At 45.9% G+C, this 19,451-nt stretch overlaps 1 protein-coding gene across 1 annotated transcript in view; it reads right to left on the bottom strand.

Moving 5' to 3' along the window:
- Positions 1–19,451, bottom strand: part of LOC126334979 (cilia- and flagella-associated protein 57-like) — a 100,834-nt gene that overhangs the window by 66,553 nt on the left and 14,830 nt on the right. Inside the window, exons 2-3 of the mRNA XM_049997821.1 lie at positions 18,843–19,126; positions 9,182–9,506 (exon numbers count right to left, since the gene is read on the bottom strand). Of these exons, the coding sequence (XP_049853778.1) occupies positions 9,182–9,506; positions 18,843–19,099 (582 nt within the window). The 5' untranslated portion in view covers positions 19,100–19,126. The remainder of the gene's footprint in view (positions 1–9,181; positions 9,507–18,842; positions 19,127–19,451) is intronic.

Genomic DNA, 19,451 nt, shown 5'->3' with positions numbered 1-19,451 from the left:
TTGTACAGAGTTTCATGGAGAGCATGAGGGAACAATTGACAAGAATGGGGGAAAGAAATACAGTAGAAGATGAATGGGTAGCTCTGAGGGATGACGTAGTGAAGGCAGCAGAGGATCAAGTAGGTAAAAAAACGAGGGCTAGTAGAAACCCTTGGGTAACAGAAGAAATATTGAATTTAATTGATGAAAGGAGAAAATATAAAAATGCAGTAAACGAAGCAGGCAAAAAGGAATACAAACGTCTCAAAAATGAGATCGACAGGAAGTGCAAAATGGCTAAGCAGGGATGGCTAGAGGACAAATGTAAGGATGTAGAGGCTTATCTCACTAGGGGTAAGATAGATACTGCCTACAGGAAGATTAAGGAGACCTTTGGAGAAAAGAGAACCACTTGTATGAACATCAAGAGCTCAGATGGAAACCCAGTTCTAAGCAAAGAAGGGAAAGCAGAAAGGTGGAAGGAGTACATAGAGGGTCTATTACAAGGGCGATGTACTTGAGGACAATATTATGGAAATGGAAGAGGATGTAGATGTAGATGAAATGGGAGATACGATACTGCGTGAAGAGTTTGACAGAGCACTGAAAGACCTGAATCGAAACAAGGCCCCGGGAGTTCCATCAGAACTACTAACGGGCTTGGAAGAGCCAGTCCTGACGAAACTCTACCATCTGGTGAGCAAGATGTACGAGACAGGAGAAATACCCTCAGACTTCAAAAAGAATATAATAATTCCAATCCCAAAGAAAGCAGGTGTTGACAGATGTGAAAATTACCGAACTATCAGTTTAATAAGTTACGGCTGCAAAATACTAACGCGAATTCTTTACAGACGAATGGAAAAACTAGTAGAAGCCGACCTCGGAGAAGATCAGTTTGGATTCCGTAGAAATATTGGAACACATGAGGCAATACTGACCCTACGACTTATCTTAGAAAATGTATTGAGGAAAGGCAAACCTAAGTTTCTAGCATCTGTAGACTTATAGAAAGCTTTTGACAATGTTGACTGGAATACTCTCTTTCAAATTCTGAAGGTGGCAGGGGTAAAATACAGGGAGCGAAAGGCTATTTACAGTTTGTACAGAAACCAGCTGTCAGTTATAAGAGTCGAGGGACATGAAAGGGAAGCAGTGGTTGGGAAGGGAGTGAGATAGGGTTGCAACCTCTCCCCGATGTTATTCAATGTGTATATTGAGCAAGTAGTGAAGGGAACAAAAAATGTTTGGAGTAAGTATTATCCATGGAGAAGAAATAAAAACTTTGAGGTTCGCCGATGACATCGTAATTCCGTCAGAGACAGCAAATGACTTGGAAGAGCAGTTGAATGGAATGGATAGTGTCTTCAAAGGACATAAGATGAACATCAACAAAAGCAAAACGAGGATAATGGAATGTAGTCGAATTAAGTTGGGTGATGCTGAGGGAATTAGATTAGGAAATGAGACACTAAAAGTAGTAAAGGAGTTTTATTATTTGGGGAGCAAAATAGTTGGTTATGGTCAAAGTACGGAGAATGTAAAATGTAGACTAGCAACGGCAAGGAAAGCGTTTCTGAAGAAGAAAAATTTGATAACATCGAGTATAGATTTAAGTGTCGGGAAGACGTTTCTGAAAGTATCTGTATGGAGTGTAGCCACGTATGGAAGTGAAACATGGAAGATAAATAGTTTGGACAAGAAGAGAATAGAAGCTTTGGAAATGTGGTGCTACAGATGAATACTGAAGATTAGATGGGTAGATCACATAACTAATGAGGAGGTATTGAATAGGATTGGGGAGAAGAGGAGCTTGTGGCACAACTTGGCTAGAAGAAGGGATCGGTTGGTAGGACATGTTTTGAGGTATCAAGGGATCACCAATTTAGTATTGGAGGGCAGCGTTGAGGGTAAAAATCGTAGAGGACGTACAAGAGATGAATACACTAAGCAGATTCCTAAGGAAGTAGGTTGCAGTAGGTAGTGGGAGATGAAGAAGCTTGCACAGGATAGAGTAGCATGGAGAGCTGCATCAAACCAGTCTCAGGACTGAAGGCCACAACAACAAATTTAATATTTAATATTTAATATCATGTTAACACAGTTGGTGGAAAACAAACCGCCGCCCCCCTCCTTCCCCTAGGAACGTCTGCACACTTGGTCGCCAATGATTCCTTTGTTAAATACTCTGTAGAGCGTTGTGGTTCTGTGTGATATAGTGGGGTAGGCAGAATGAGGACTCATCTGCTCGCTCTTCAGTTCTCAGCAGTACAAAGAAGAGAAGGGCATGATCACAATTCGACGTGCCTTCCTTCAGGCATCTACCCTGCAGTAACCTTCACCCGTTTCCCATCTAACCTGTGATATCCACAGAACACGTATCATCCCTTAACTGTTTCTGTCACACTTAGATGTGGCAGACACGTTTAAAATTTGTTCTTAACGCACTTCATTTAACAATAAACATTAATTTTATACCATTGAGACACTATTTTTGATACTGGTTGTGAGTGGAAGATGATGGGCGATGCCCCCTCTAGTAGGATCACCGCTTGACCAGTTGCGATGACAGTTGCCAGTGGAGTAACATCATCCAAAGGAACATCCGACTCTTGCGTAACAGCCTCCATGCACGATCGCACTGCAGCTGGACGATGCTCTACACAAGATACTACACTCCTGGAAATTGAAATAAGAACACCGTGAATTCATTGTCCCAGGAAAGGGAAACTTTATTGACACATTCCTGGGGTCAGAGACATCACATGATCACACTGACAGAACCACAGGCACATAGACACAGGCAACAGAGCATGCACAATGTCGGCACTAGTACAGTGTATATCCACCTTTCGCAGCAATGCACGCTGCTATTCTCCCATGGAGACGATCGTAGAGATGCTGGATGTAGTCCTGTGGAACGTCTTGCCATGCCATTTCCACCTGGCGCCTCAGTTGGACCAGCGTTCGTGCTGGACGTGCAGACCGCGTGAGATGACGCTTCATCCAGTCCCTAACATGCTCAATGGGGGACAGATCCGGAGATCTTGCTGGCCAGGGTAGTTGACTTACACCTTCTAGAGCATGTTGGGTGGCACGGGATACATGCGGACGTGCATTGTCCTGTTGGAACAGCAAGTTCCCTTGCCGATCTAGGAATGGTAGAACGATGGGTTCGATGACGGTTTGGATGTACCGTGCACTATTCAGTGTCCCCTCGACGATCACCAGAGGTGTACGGCCAGTGTAGGAGATTGCTCCCCACACCATGATGCCGGGTGTTGGCCCTGTGTGCGTCGGTCGTATGCAGTCCTGATTGTGGCGCTCACCTGCACGGCGCCAAACACGCATATGACCATCATTGGCACCAAGGCAGAAGCGACTCTCATCGCTGAAGACGACACGTCTCCATTCGTCCCTCCATTCACACCTGTCGCGACACCACTGGAGGCGGGCTGCACGATGTTGGGGCGTGAGCGGAAGATGGCCTAATGGTGTGCGGGACCGTAGCCCAGCTTCATGGAGACGGTTGCGAATGATCCTCGCCGATACCCCAGGAGCAACAGTGTCCCTAATTTGCTGGGAAGTGGCGGTGCGGTCCCCTACGGCACTGCGTAGGATCCTACGGTCTTGGCGTGCATCTGTGCGTCGCTGCGGTCCGGTCCCAGGTCGACGGGCACGTGCACCTTCCGCCGACCACTGGCGACAACATCGATGTACTGTGGAGACCTCACGCCCCACGTGTTGAGCAATTCGGCGGTACGTCCACCCGGCCTCCCGCATGCCCACTATACGCCCTCGCTCAAAGCCTGTCAACTGCACATACGGTTCACGTCCACGCTGTCGCGGCATGCTACCAGTGTTAAAGACTGCGATGGAGCTCCGTATGGCACGGCAAACTGGCTGACACTGATGGCGGCGTTGCACAAATGCTGCGCAGCTAGCGCCATTCGACGGCCAACACCGCGGTTCCTGATGTGTCCGCTGTGCTGTGCGTGTGATCATTGCTTGTACAGCCCTCTCGCAGTGTTCGGAGCAAGTATGGTGGGTCTGACACACCGGTGTCAATGTGTTCTTTTTTCCATTTCCAAGAATGTGTAATTCCAGTAGAAGTTGGTCGTTGCACTATTCTATAATTATGATCATGTAGTCTGTGCATCTCGAACAAAGTGCGAATAAACGTCTATTCATTTACAAAGAAGAAGAAAGGTCAGTGTTTTGGTACCATCGTTAATAATGTTATTAGGGATGGAGTACAAGCAAGAACCGGGAGAGAGAGGAAAAGGAAATAGACGATGTCGGTTTCAAAGGAATAATCCCAGAATTTTCCGTTGTTGGTTTACGAAAACTATAGGAAATGTGAATCCGTGTGGGAGGGCGGGGATTTGAACTGGTGTCCTCCAAAATTTGAGTCTAGCGTCTCATCTCAGCGCCACTTCACTTCAGTATAATAATTATTCAGTTCCGCAATTTGTGTTCCATGAATTACCATCCATAACAGTAAGTAAATTAAATAATATACAGTTATAACAATTTTACGAGGTCATTAATTAAAGGGAAAGTAATTGAGAAATTGAGAAGACAGTGCCTCTGATACAGATGTGAATGTCTATTTGGGTTCAAGAGCGTACTCAGGAACTGAGCTAGAAAGAGAGAGTGGGGCACTTACATTAACCAGTCTATAACACTTGTTACACATGGCTAATCGTTTTTATAAAATTTTGGCACTAGATGCAATTAAATAAAAACAATTGCTATAGTGAAGTATAAAATTAAGTGACCAAATGCGAACGTTCCTGTCATGTAAAATTAAGAAATGGGAACTCTTGTGTGGGAAGAAATATGCACATTCCACAGGGTTTCAATTTGTCCAACCCAGCACTTACACCGCCATTAATGTATCTAACCTTTAATTTTATATCTGTCAGCAAGACGCTGAAAGTAGTTTACAATTATACCCTGATATCCTATTGATTTATTTGACTAAAGAGCGAAATTCATTAGAAGCCTGCCTGTGGTGTTTCCTATTTCTGTTTATCTCAAGTTAACTACCTACTAGGGGTGTAAGTGTAAAACAACACTTTTATATAATTTCTGCTATGAGTGTTGAATGTTTAGTTATCGAATGTGGAATAGAGACCACTATAATAAAAGAATCAGAAACTTTTTCAAATTTCAGAAGTGATTTTATGATGAAGTAATTGAACATCATCATATTTTTTTATGTAATTTTGGTGTTGTAATTTCAGAGCTACGTTTAACTTCTTTTTTTAAACTTTATTCTGCGATCTTCTTTCTGTAGTAGCACTTTGTGTGTAATACACATTTTCCTTATCAATAGGCAATAGTGTTAAAAAGACCCTCAGGTATGTTTAGAAATATGCAGTGCAACATTTATCGTTTTCAAGCTCTATAGAGCCCTCAGATTGTTACTTCGCGACTGCTGCTTGGAATAAGTGATTTTTACTTCAATTTTTGTTGCCTTTACAAAACGTGCATTGAAATTTTCATGTTTTATTTTTAGAATTCCGTAACTCAATCGCCTTTCTCTCAGGAATATTTCGAGGTATCAAGTTGAAATTAACGTAAATACCTAGGTCCAATGGTGCTGTAAAACATTTAGGCTTCTACATCAGCGCAGCCAAAAGGCACGGACATTTATGTCACAAATTTTAGCTCAAGCAAACTCACTCATCAAAGCTGGTAGTGTACCCCCTTGACCTTGAATCATGAAATTTGGCAGTAATAAAGGTTTCACATTTTAAGTAAAGGAAAATATCTGGAAGTGGTTAATTTGTAATTATATCACATACTGACTTACTTTTCGAGCGATCACCGGCCCTGTAGACCATGCGTTGCATCAACAGTCAGTCTCCACTGCATCCTGCTTGTTGCTGTTTCCTCCCAATTGACTACATTCGGAGATATCGCATTTTTCCTTACGTCGTCTCCTCACCATTGGTATACCCAGGACTTTTTTGTGGTAATGTGAGCAATGAAAACTTGCTTAAGTATGTTTCTTAGCATATGGTTTACGTAACTTGCCCACTGCAGTCGTCTGCTCTTTTGGTATTGTAAAATGGTGGACTGGTTCACGATCTCATAAGTTTTATTATTTTTCCTTGCTCATTAAGTACCTACGTCTCTTATTGGGCACCAAAATCTTCTCATCGTCTTTCTATCAAATGTTAAAAGCTTTTGCATCTCCCTGTTAGTTAGCGTTCAGCTTCTTGAACCATGGAGGACAATGGGTCGTATAACGGCGCTGAAGATTTTCATTTCTGCAACATGTGATACGGCTTTAGACTCTAAAGTATCGCTGAGGGCACACAGGCATCTGGAACCAGCAGAAATTCATTCGTTCACACCTGTGAGTATTTTATTACAACAATAGTACCAGCTTTCCAGGTGCTTGAACTGATCAACAGATCGGAATTTGTCTCCATTAACTGTGATGTGATCTCGTGGGTATTAATTCAGCCTAGTCCCATTTCTTTTCTCTTTTTTTTATTGATGAGTAGTCCTGCTTTATTCGCTCCTATGACAGTCCTCTCACACATCTCGCTCACTATTTCTACGTCGCTTCGTAACCAAATGTCTGAAACTTCCACTCGCAGTTTATTACGCTCTTCAACTTTGCTCTGTCTTACGACTTTCCCCAGAATGCGATTGACCCTGTGGTGCACACGTCCACTGCAGTGAACAGCTCTTAATCATCGCTTTTTTGTCGTTTTCAATTAATTCTGAGGCGTCAATGCAAGCAGGGCACAGCACCAGCAGTGGGTGAACAATGGAGTTGGCTGCGTGAATCTGTAGCCTCAGCACTGACTGAAAAAGTCAAGGAAGCGACATTAAGAGCTGTCTACTACAGTGGGCAAATGCACCATGAGGTTGAATGGTGCGAATAACAGTGCGTCTCCGTGTCTTAAGGGAACTAAGCACAGCTTCTTACGAAATAAAACCTATTGGAATACTGTTATTACACTACTGGCCATTAAAATTGCTACACCAAGAAGAAATGCAGATGATAGACTGGTATTCATTGGATAAATATATTATACTAGAACTGACATGTGATTACATTTGCACGCAATTTGGGTACATAGATCCTTGGAAATCAGTACCCAGAACAACCACCTCTGGCCGTCATAATGGCCTTGATACGCCTGGGCATTGAGTCAAACAGAACTGCCATGCAGCTTCAACACGATACCACAGTTCATCAAGAGTAGTGACTGGCGTATTGTGACGAGCCAGTTGCTCGGAAACCATTGACCAGACGTTTTCAATTGTGGAGAGATCTGGAGAATGTGCTGGCCAAGGCAGCAGTTGAACATTTTCTGTGTCAAGAGAGGCCCACACAGGAGCTACAACATGCGGTAGTGCATTACCCTGCTGAAATGTAGGGTTTCGCAGGGATCGAAGAAGGGTTGAGCCACGGGTCGTAATACATCTGAAATGCAACGTCCACTGTTCAAAGTGCCGTCAATGCGAACAAGAGGTGACCGAGACGTGTAACCAATGGCAAACCATACCATCACGGGTGATACGCCAGTATGGCGATGACGATTATACGCTTCCAATGTGCGTTCACCGCGATGTCGCCAAACACGAATGCGACCATCATGATGCTGTAAACAGAACCTGGATTCATCCCAAAAAATGACGTTTTGCCATTCGTGCACTCAGGTTCGTCGTTGAGTACACCATCGCAGTCTCTCCTGTCTGTGATGCAGCGTCAAGGGTAACCGCAGCCATGGTCTCCGAGCTGATAGTCCATGCTGCTGCAAACGTCGTCGAACTGTTCGTGCAGATGGTTGTTGTCTTGCAAACGTCCCCATATGTTGACTCAGGGATCGAGACGTGGCTGCACGATCCGTTACAGCCATGCGGAAAGATGCCTGTCATCTCGACTGCTAGTGATATGAGGCCGTTGGGATCCAGCACGGCGCTCCGTATTACCCTCCTGAACCCACCGATTCCATATTCTGCTAACACTCATTGGATCTCGACCAACGCGAGCAGCAATGCCGCGATACGATAAACCGCAATCGCGGTAGGCTACAATCCGACCTTTATCAAAGTCGGAAACGTGATGGTACGCCTTTCTCCTCCTTACACGAGGCATCACAACAACGTTTCACTAGGCAACGCCGGTCAACTGCTGTTTGTGTATGAGAAATTGGTTGGAAACTTTCCTCACGTCAGCATGTTGTAGGTGTCGCCACCGGCGCCAACCTTGTGTGAATGGTCTGAAAAGCTAATCATTTACATATCACAGCGTCATCTTTCTGTCGGTTAAATTTCGCGTCTTTAGCACGTCATCTTCATGGTGTAGCAATTTTAACGGCCAGTGGTGTACTAATAACTAAACATATTAGTGCTACGATTTTAAAATATGCTCATACTACTGATAAGATTATTGCAGGATGGGCTGTAATGATGAATAACTATTGAGATAAAATTCGATACTTTGCGCTGTTTCCGAGTAAATTACCATTGAAGTTAGCCAATCAGGACGTTGCTCGTGCAAATTCCGGCACCCTGCCAGATCCAACTGATATAAAAGCGTAGACGACAGCGCACGAGACTGCTGAGCCTCTGGCTCAGGTTCGATCCTCACCACCGTCCATTGTTACTGTGTCGTTCTCCTGTTCGGTTATAGTAAAGCGAACAAAGAACACGTTGGGCGATACCGTCTCTGCCGGTCAGCTGAATTTGCGTGCGCAACGGCCTGGCTGGATATCTTCAGTGCTAGTTAACTCGAAACCAGCGCAACGTATCGAATTTTTTTTCTTAACAATTATTTCTCATCCCCGACCTACCCCGCAACACCCTTACAAGTTTTACAGGCTGCTTCTGACCATCCTGTATATTACTTCGTTGTCAGCCAGGCAACTCTGAGTTTCATACGGGTACTTTCTGCCTTCAAATGTAATACCACCAGATTTTTGACAAAATCTGGTGACACGTGAAAAAAAAACTGCGAACTGGGACTACAACCTTACTGTGGTGGGAGGCAACATGAGCTCAGTTTGCGACCTTTTTCTGGATGGGGAAGGAGGGTGAGCGGCAAGGCTCCTCTCCTCTGCCCATTGCTGTGTACACCCTCGGCTGAAGGAATACTTACACCGTGTCCCACATATCGACAAATAATTAGCTGAAGCCCAAATAGCTAATGGCTCTCGAGCAGGTTAGTTACCTCGTTCATGTGGGGGCCCCATAATCGTACGTGGTACAGCTGGCAGCAGTTGGTGACAGCCATGAGGTGGTCACCAGCAGCGTTCACACTCAGAGTCTGGATGCAATTCATGTCGAACACATCGCCGGCAAATTCCGGTTTCGGTACGGTGAAGACGTTTCTCTTCTGGTATAGGCTGCCTTCCTCTCTTTCAAAAAAGTGCACCTTTCCCAAACCGCACGAGTATGCGACACCTTTCTGGAAGCATAGCATCTCCCGCACGGTCATGTCGTCAAAGCCTTTGGGATCCCTCATTTCGAGTGTGGAAGTTGAAGTCGATAGAAGCCTGCAAATAAAAGCAAGCATATTTCTGTGGAAACAGATAGGTTGATTAATTAACTGTATTTATAAATGAAGAAACCACAAGCTGTAGCAATGTGGATCAAATAAAAATGTGTCATGGCAGAAGGTAAGAAATATTTTTACATTCACACACGTGAGGACACGATTAGTAAACCTATTCTTTTACTGTCACATGATTCAAGATCACGACGAAGGAGAAAATGGAGCTGCACAACGAAGTTACTACAATCAATCATGGTTATTGAGCTCTTAGGCCGTGAGACAATGAAACACCAAAAATCCAGGAAAAGTTAGCGAACAAAACGTTAGTGACAGCTCCGGACGGTGCACAAGTCCCGCCGAATCACCCCCCCTCCACACCAATCCATATCCTAAGCTCCGCCCATGATCTGTGATCAAAGTTGTTCGTATCACAGATATGCCAGTCATAACAAGGGAGAAAATCAGTAGTTAGTACGAAATACAGTTTTTCCAGTACCATTGTGAAAAGAATTAGAAATATGTTCATTGAATATGCGAGTTGAAAAATTATCAATAAGAAATAAAAATAAAAATTGTATCCACACTGTCTTTTTAATTTCATGAGCTTTCATCTGCACTATATAAAAAATCTGATATTTGTTAACTGCAGTGAGCGCAAATTTCCGTCAACTCGCGTAGTGTAAGAAATTCTGTTGGGAAATATTAATTGGTAGTATCGCCAAGGATGCTGTCCATTATCTCGATTGTCTAAAGTCAATGTTGTGCATAAACAAGGCAAAGTCGATGTCTTCGTTTGTTTCTGATTACCTCATTAAGACTAACGAATATAAGAGTGGGATAATGTAGAAATGCGTAATGGAAGAAGTCAGATATTTATACAGTGACATTCTTCATTAATATTTGCCTGTGTAATGAGTGAATTTTTACTTGTGAACTCTTATGACTGCTTGCTTATAGCAGACACGAAATTACTTTGAGTTCTTCTTCAGTGTTTGAGAGCTTTAGAGCTGACTATTGTTAAACATATGTACATATTTTTGTCAGTTTCATTGCAACACATCTTATCGTACTTTAATGTCTGTTAGATATCAGTTTTGACAGCAGTTGGCCATAACAGTCAAGATTAGGTGCCTTGTGTATGATAACTTTATTGAGAGTGCATATCTAAGTTTCATTTTGACAGTATTACACAAACTGCTAAGAAGTACTAACAGCACAACACTTCTGGTATGAACAACCGCGGTAAAACAAAAACGAGGAACAAAAACACGACAGAGACGAAGACTACCAAAGATCATATTGATGCGCTCTTGGTTGGTGTGGCGGGGGTAGGTGTAGAGGGGGTAAATGGGCGGGGCTTGTGCAAATGTCCGGAGCTGTTTCTAACGAGGAAACGTTAGCGACAGCCACGGACATTTGCACAAGCCCTGCCCATTTACCCCCCTCCACACCTACCCACCGCCACACCAACCAAGAGCGCATCAATATGATCTTTGGTAGTCCTCGTCGCTGTCGTGTTTTTGGTAGGGAGGCCCTCGTCACAAGACATTATTATTATTGACGTAATACTGAAACATCCCCTTCGAACAATTATACAAGACTGTGCTTAAACTGACACACAATATTTTTAGCGCAACGCAATCTGACTTTCAAAAATCCCTACAAAAGAATGGCCCTGACTAACATTAACCTATACCTTTCACAAATCACTTACCTCACCAAAAATCTTCGTTACTCGAACTACTGCAATACAGCGAGCGCCACTAAATAAAAGATTCAAACTACGGAAGGCACTAACTACTGATAGGCATAGTTAGCGAATGAAAGATTTTAATAGAGAACAAACAATGTATTTACCTTAATAGTCATAACATATATATCAGTTCAATACATCCATTCTCACAAATTTCAAAACTCCGCCATCTCTCTCCCCACATCCACCACTGCTGGCGGCTCACCCCCAACTGCGCAACGCTACGCTCTGTTCACTTCCATCTGCCCAACGCTACAATGGCGAGTATTACAACAACGCCAACCACCCACACACTGCACACAGCACAGCCAGTGATCTTCACACAGAGCGCTACGTGGCGTTACCAATATAAAAACACCTAAACAGCCTACTTACAATACTTTCAAGGGAATGGAAAAAGCTTCATACATATCTTCTACTAGAAGATGGATCTTGGGCCACAGAAGGTAAGAGTGAAGAAACTGTTAGAAATATGACCATTACCATATAAGAAATAAACACCACATTAACTGAAATGAAGAATGGCCGATCAGCTGCCCCGAAAATATTCGTGCAGAGTTACTGAAAGCAGGAGGACACCATGTGAAGAAAAGAATAACACACCTGATGAATAACTGTTGTCAACGGATTAAAATACCCTCAGAGGGTAAAACATCACGTATGGATTGATTTTCTAGCAGGGGCAACACTAACTGGTGTAGGAGAGTTGGTGTGAACTGCACGATAAGCCGCTTATTTGGCAAAATTAAGTATGAGAAAATAGGCAGAATGTTGTCCACCGTATACGAGAAGACTAGGAGGGTACAGACAGAACAGATCCTCTGTAGATAACCTCTTTATTTGACAACAGCTAATGGAGAAATTTATAGTAGCATGAAGGGAGTTACATATTGCCTTTGTAGATATAGCAAAAGCTTATGACACAGTTTCTAGAGCAAACTGCGGGAAGCTTTGAAAGTCATAGACTGTTTTCATTATTATTATTGAAATATACAGAGATAATAAGGTACAGAATAAAAGATTGCCAAAATTATCAGAAACTATTAATGTCACAAAAGGGCTGAGGCAAGGTTGCTGCATGTCACCCATTTAGTTGAATATTGACTCAGAAGTGGCTCTCCAGAGATGAAAGTACAGATGTCTGGGAATGGAAATCACTGTTCATATTGTACAAGTGTTTTAATTAAGCTTTGCTGATGATCAAACCATTCTAGCACAGTATGAATGCGACCTTGAATTGGAGAAATGGGAACTACAGATGATTCTAACAAAAATCGAGTATCGGGTAGTGAATGGTAACACTACAGTTCCATTGTTGCCAGCTACCGCTCGCTCATAAGCGAAGTAACACATCGTGTTACTTCGCTCATAAGTGAAGTAACACGTCGTGTTACGAACGCTCCGAAAAACGCCAAGTGGAATGACAAGGAAGTAGGCGGCCGCGCAAGGCCGAAAACAAAGAATGAACAGACAATCAATTAAAGAATATGAAATCACGAGACAGATTTGGGACCTTTTGACGAGGAACAAATCGCTGTTCTGTCTACAATTTGTATATCAACTTTATTTCGAAGTATGTAAAGATTCAACTGTGAATTAATTGCAGAAATGAAAGAAGCTTTTTAACAATAGTTCGTTACATATAGAAGAACTGAAATCTGTAAAAGGATCTCTTCTACCGTTATTCTGGGCGGAATTAATAGTGTTTGAAATGGCGGCGGCCGTTAAAAACATTCAAGTTTAAATTGAGCGTCTTATTCGCCTTGAAGTGAGCACGAACACAGAACATCCTGCCATCCCAACGGCCGGGGCTGCTCCCGGTTAGGAAACTTCTGGGGCAAAAACGAAATGGCCAGATCTGCGGCCCAGCAAGTCACTTGACTACCCTGCAAGATGAAACCGGAACTACTTTTTTCAGCCGTAAGACACGCCAGTGTGAGGCATCGGCCAGCTAACAAAAGCCGTGAGCGTCGCTGCTCCAGCGCATTCTGGAACGGCTTCTTGGAGGGTCCACCAGCTGCCGTCCAACCTGCGACAGCCTATTGTCAGTCGCCATGCGACGGTAATCTTAACGGTTCATGACTTTGAGATCAGTCTAATAATGGTGCTCGGATTCGGGCGACATTTCCGTCATTCGGCGACCGCACGATCGCGAGTATTTCGCGAAACTACGAGAGAGCTGCAGCCAACCACCTACTGCCAACCATTTGGTTGCCGTAACCAGGTTCACATGATTCATGGTTCTCACTCTGGAGACTTCTCAGTTGAACTTATGTTGCCATAGGTGAAAGCTATCCCCACATGTCGTTCTGTGAATGTGTCTATATCAGTGGAGACTGTCCTCGGCTAAGGGTACATTGTTCTATGCTAATTTCAAAATATATCTGTTTGCGCTAGTTTCGAAATCTTTTATTTGTGTTGCGATTTCTACCGCCTTCCCCAAGTAACCATTCAAAATCAGTGCGTTCCTGCAACTAGAGTCGTAGTCCACGTCTTCGCTCAGTCTCGTACTGGGTAGAATAATAACATGACCCCGATGGCCTATCAATATTTATCTCACCACATAACTTGGGCAAGCTCTTTTCGTTCAGACCACCTGGGATAAGAAAACTATGGCAATGAGTTAAGGTTTGGTAGCGCAGCGATATCCTAACGCGGCTGGTCACTTCACAAATGCTGTTAATGTGTAACGCAGAACACTGTTGGAAGCGACCGCCGTAACGTATGACGGAAATGGAAGATGCTGTGTTAACATCCGATTTTAAGTGACCATTGACTCAACTGCGGCAGACGGCGCGTTTCGTAGCCCTGAACTTAAACTCATCTCCAAACCTAACGAAAACCTCGTGAGGTGTAGTGTACCCGAGGAAACGGCGGTCGACAATCAGCTACAGTAGTAAAATCACGGTAGTTTTTTTCAATACGTTTAATGCTAACCTCTATTAACAAAATCAAGAGAGAAAAATTTTCGTAGAATGTTTGCTTGTATAACCATCTGGCGCAGCAAAATTTCTGTTTGAGCGGTAAAAGGAAAATGTATTTACTCCCCGTCATTGCTTAGAAGAAACTATCCTCACAGATTAAAACAGTGTGCCGGACCGAGACTCGAACTCGGTACCTTTGCCTTTCGTGGGCAAGTGCTCTGTGAGGACGAGTCTTGTGTCGTGCATGGATAGCACAGTGGTAGAGCACTTGCCCACGAAAGGCAAAGGTCCCGAGTTGGAGTCTCGGTCCGGCAGACAGTTTTAATCTGGCAGGAAGTTTCATATTAGCACACACTCCGCTGCACAGTGGAAATCTCATTCTGGAAACTATCCTAACACTTTCTACAGGGAATGCCGCGTTACCAACTAGTAAGCAGTTCCGGTTGGTACTCGGTTGCAGATTATGGGTGACACAGGCAAATAAATAAAAAAAAAGATAAGAAGAAATATCCATATACACTCCTGGAAATGGAAAAAAGAACACATTGACACCGGAGTGTCAGACCCACCATACTTGCTCCAGACACTGCGAGAGGGCTGTACAAGCAATGATCACACGCACGGCACAGCAGACACACCAGGAACCGCGGTGTTGGCCGTCGAATGGCGCTAGCTGCGCAGCATTTGTTCACCGCCGCCGTCAGTGTCAGCCAGTTTGCCGTGGCATACGGAGCTCCATCGCAGTCTTTAACACTGGTAGCATGCCGCGACAGCGTGGACGTGAACCGTATGTGCAGTTGACGGACTTTGAGCGAGGGCGTATAGTGGGCATGTGACGTACCGCCGAATTGCTCAACACGTGGGGTGTGAGGTCTCCACAGTACATCGATGTTGTCACCAGTGGTCGGCGGAAGGTGCACGTGCCCGTCGACCTGGGACCGGACCGCAGCGACGCACGGATGCATGCCAAGACCGTAGGATCCTACGCAGTGCCGTAGGGGACCGCACCGCCACTTCCCAGCAAATTAGGGACAGTGTTGCTCCTGGGGTATCGGCAAGGACCATTTGCAATCGTCTCCATGAAGCTGGGCTACGGTCCCGCACACCGTTAGGCCGTCTTCCGCTCACATCCCAACATCGTGCAGCCCGCCTCCAGTGGTGTCGCGACAGGCGTGAATGGAGGGACGAATGGAGACGTGTCGTCTTCAGCGATGAGAGTCGCTTCTGCCTTGGTGCCAATGATGGTCGTATGTGTGTTTGGCGCCATGCAGGTGAGCGCCACAATCAGGACTGCATGCGACCGACGCACACAGGGCCAACACCCGGCATCATGGTGTGGGGAGCAATCTCCTACACTGGCCGTACACCTCTGATGATCGTAGAGGGGACACTGAATAGTGCACGGTACATCCAAACCGTCATCGAACCCATCGTTCTACCATTCCTAGACCGGCAAGGGAACTTGCTGTTCCAACAGGACAATGCACGTCCGCATGTATCCCGTGCCACCCAACGTGCTCTAGAAGGTGTAAGTCAACTACCCTGGCCAGCAAGATCTCCGGATCTGTCCCCCATTGAGCATGTTTGGGACTGGATGAAGCGTCGTCTTACGCGGTCTGCACGTCCAGCACGAACGCTGGTCCAACTGAGGCGCCAGGTGGAAATGGCATGGCAAGCCGTTCCACAGGACTACATCCAGCATCTCTACGATCGTCCCCATGGGCGAATAGCAGCCTGCATTGCTGCGAAAGGTGGATATACACTGTACTAGTGCCGACATTGTGCATGCTCTGTTGCCTGTGTCTATGTGCCTGTGGTTCTGTCAGTGTGATCATGTGATGTATCTGACCCCAGGAATGTGTCAATAAAGTTTCCCCTTCCTGGGACAATGAATTCACGGTGTTCTTATTTCAATTTCCAGGAGTGTAACTCCGTTCTGGCGGTAGCAGCTTCACCTAGCGAGGAATGACTGCACGTTAGACAATGTACGGTGCATGTAGTATCAGTGAGTGTGCTGTCCGTTTGCAGAATGGGGAATGCGCGATCTACCTCAGTTTGACCGAGGGGAGATTGTGATGGCCCTGAGACTTGGCTCGAGCGTTTCCAAAACTGCAGGACTTGTCGGGTGTTCGAGGAGTGCTGCGGTGAGCGTCTTCAACACCTGGCGAAATCGAAGTGAAACCACGTCCAGACGTCGTGGGGTTGTGCAGCCACCCCTCAATACAGGTGTCGGGTGTCGTAGGCTACAGGCTAGTAAAGCAGGACAGGTGGTGAACAGTGGCAGAACTAACATCAGACTATCAGACTTTAATGCTGGGCAGAGTATAAGTGTGTCTGAAACACACAGTGCACCGAACACTCGTAACGATGGGCCTCCACAGCCGATGACCCCTGCATGTTAACACCACGACCTCAGCAAATACGAATGAAATGTGCACTTGACCATCGGCACTGGACGCAGTGGTAGAGCGTTTCATGATCTGATGAATCGCCATACGTTCTTCATCATGCCAATGGGAGGGGGAATCAAAATCATTGTCTTGCAGAGGAACAGCTCCTTCGCACATGTACTATGGGCCAGAGACAAGCTGGCGGTGCCTCCATTATGCTCTGTGAAACATTCACATGAACATCAATGTGTCCAGTGGAGCTCGTGCAAGGCACCATGACGGCCTGATTGCAGACCACGTACACTCCTCCATGACTATCATGTTTCCCAATGGCAGTAGCATTTTTCAACAAGATAATGCGCCATGTCACATGGCCAAGAGTGTGATGGAGTGTTTGAAGGAACACAATGCCAACATGCACTTGATGTGCTGGCCCCCCAGCTCGCCCTATCTGAACCCAACCACACGTCTGGAATTTGAATGAATGTGGCGTCAGAGCTCATTGTCACCTCCTCGTCACTTGCGGGAATTATGACTTGTGTGTGTAGGTGTGGTGCCGACTCCCACCAGTGACCTACCACGGTCTCATTGCTTCCATTCCACGACGCGTCGCCTCTGTTATCTGCGCTAAAGATGGACATACCGGCTACTAGGCAGGTTGTCATAATGTTCAAGGAGATCAGTGTATATCTATGACGTTTGTTATAGTGTAAGAACGATCCAGATGGTAGGGGATTTTATTTTATTTTTATTTTCTTTCAAAAGTTACTTTGTTCGCTTGTTACGGTCAAGCCTTAACCGGCAGCGTCGGCTGCCTGTCATTTTCTCGTCCCACAGTCTGGAAACAGCAAGACTGCAAACATCTCGATCATGCACTTCCCCCATGTGCTGACGAGGTACCGCCGCTCAGGTGACGACGCTGACCAGGCCACCTTCTGGAAACTTCCATGCCGCCCCTGCGGGTTGCTCGGCCTCTGAACAATCGTGGCGGAGGAAGCCGTGTGGCTGTGTTGGATGTACCCGTCCGCCCGCCACGAGGCCGCCCTCTCTCAGTCGCGCGCCCTGTAGCGGAAAACACCTCCTGCGCTTCCCGGTGCGGTTGCGCCGTGGACTTTGTTTTCAGTAGTTCGGACTCGGTCGTTCTGGCTCACCCTCGCCTCCATAGGCCTGACTATGTGACCTGACTGCATTTACTGCCAATAAATGGCGTTTCACCTAAAACTGTCTTAATGGTTTATTCCCGCCCACCGCCTTCCACTCCTAAGCGAGCTCATCTTGCACAATAGTTATCTGTTGCGAAGTCTAGAACTTTAAAAATAGTCTAAATGTAAAAAAACACCACATGTCATAAAGGAACCGTGTAAACCCTCTGAGGATGAATCACAACGATTCGAAACCGGTAACGGTGCCCTTTGAGTAAAGGAACTGAAAGTAAATTTGTGGCTGGTGGCTGTCCTAACACCATCAACATTTGTCTTCAAACAACAGCCACGGTCTCCATCATGTCATCATATGACAAAATTGCATATGATGACGGTGTAATACCCCTTCTAGCGCCACGTCAAAGATCTTTGTCAAATATATTTGAGGGTATATTTGATCACACCTCTGATCAAATCTTTGACAAAGAAATTTGATAGTGTAACACCGGCCTAATGTGAAAGCAACGAGCAGAGGGTAGTGACTGCTCCGTCGGCTGCGCACTTCTGATCAAATCTTTGACAAAGAAATTTGATAGTGTAACACCGGCCTAATGAGAATGCAACGAGCAAGGTTACTGACTGCTCCGTTGGCTGCACACCTCTGATCAAATCTTTGACAAAGAAATTTGATAGTGTAACACCGGCCTAATGAGAATGCAACGAGCAGAGGGTAGTGACTGCTCTGTCGGCTGCGCACCTCTGATCAAATCTTTGACAAAGAAATTTGATAGTGTAACACCGGCCTAATGAGAATGCAACGAGCAGAGGGTAGTGACTGCTCCGTTGGCTGCGCACCTCTGATCAAATATTTGACAAAAAAATTTGATAGTGTAACACCGGCCTAATGAGAATGCAACGAGCAAGGGTACTGACTGCTCCGTCGGCTGCGCACCTCTGATCAAATCTTTGACAAAGAAATTTGATAGTGTAACACCGGCCTAATGAGAATGCAACGAGCAAGGGTACTGACTGCTCCGTCGGATGCGCACCTCTGATCAAATCTTTGACAAAGAAATTTGATAGTGTAACACCGGCCTAATGAGAATGCAACGAGCAGAGGGTACTGACTGCTCCGTCGGCTGCGGCGGAGGAGAAGCGTCGGCGTCGAAGGAGAGCAGGTCGGCGGCGCGGAAGGTGGCGCGCAGCTGCCCGTTGTGCAGCAGCACGAGGCGGCCGTCGCGTGTGCCGCACAGCAGCTGCTCGCCCGTGAGCCAGCAGCCGCAGCTGATGGGCAGCAGCTCGACGCGCGCAGCCGGCAGCTGGTGCCACGCCGCGCCGGACACCGTCAGCAGCTGCAGCACGCCGGGGCCCACCAGGCACACCATCGAGTCGTCCGTCGGGTGGCACAGCACCTGCACTCACCGCCCAAACAAACCTCAACAAACACCGGCCGACCCTATCCTCGAGAGTACAGCTGGCCATCGGAGTTACAACACAACTGCTGGCTACTGTAGACTGCCGTTAGACAGCGTTGATATGGCGCGCGCCGCTAACCTGTCATCTTGTTCAGAGCGCGCACTGTAATCGATTATAGTTCGCTGTCCTGGTACGGGTGGAGCTCCGGTGGCGATTTGCTATGACGTCGCTGGCGGGTGTTTGTGGTGGCCGGTGGAAAGCGAGAGGCTAGTTGGTTTTCCGGGTATTGCACGGAACATGAAGTTCGCTCTGCCTGACCGG

The sequence above is a fragment of the Schistocerca gregaria genome, chromosome 1, assembly GCF_023897955.1.
Source record: "Schistocerca gregaria isolate iqSchGreg1 chromosome 1, iqSchGreg1.2, whole genome shotgun sequence".
NCBI lineage: Eukaryota > Metazoa > Arthropoda > Insecta > Orthoptera > Acrididae > Schistocerca > Schistocerca gregaria.
This window is presented reverse-complemented; position numbering and strand designations above follow the sequence as displayed.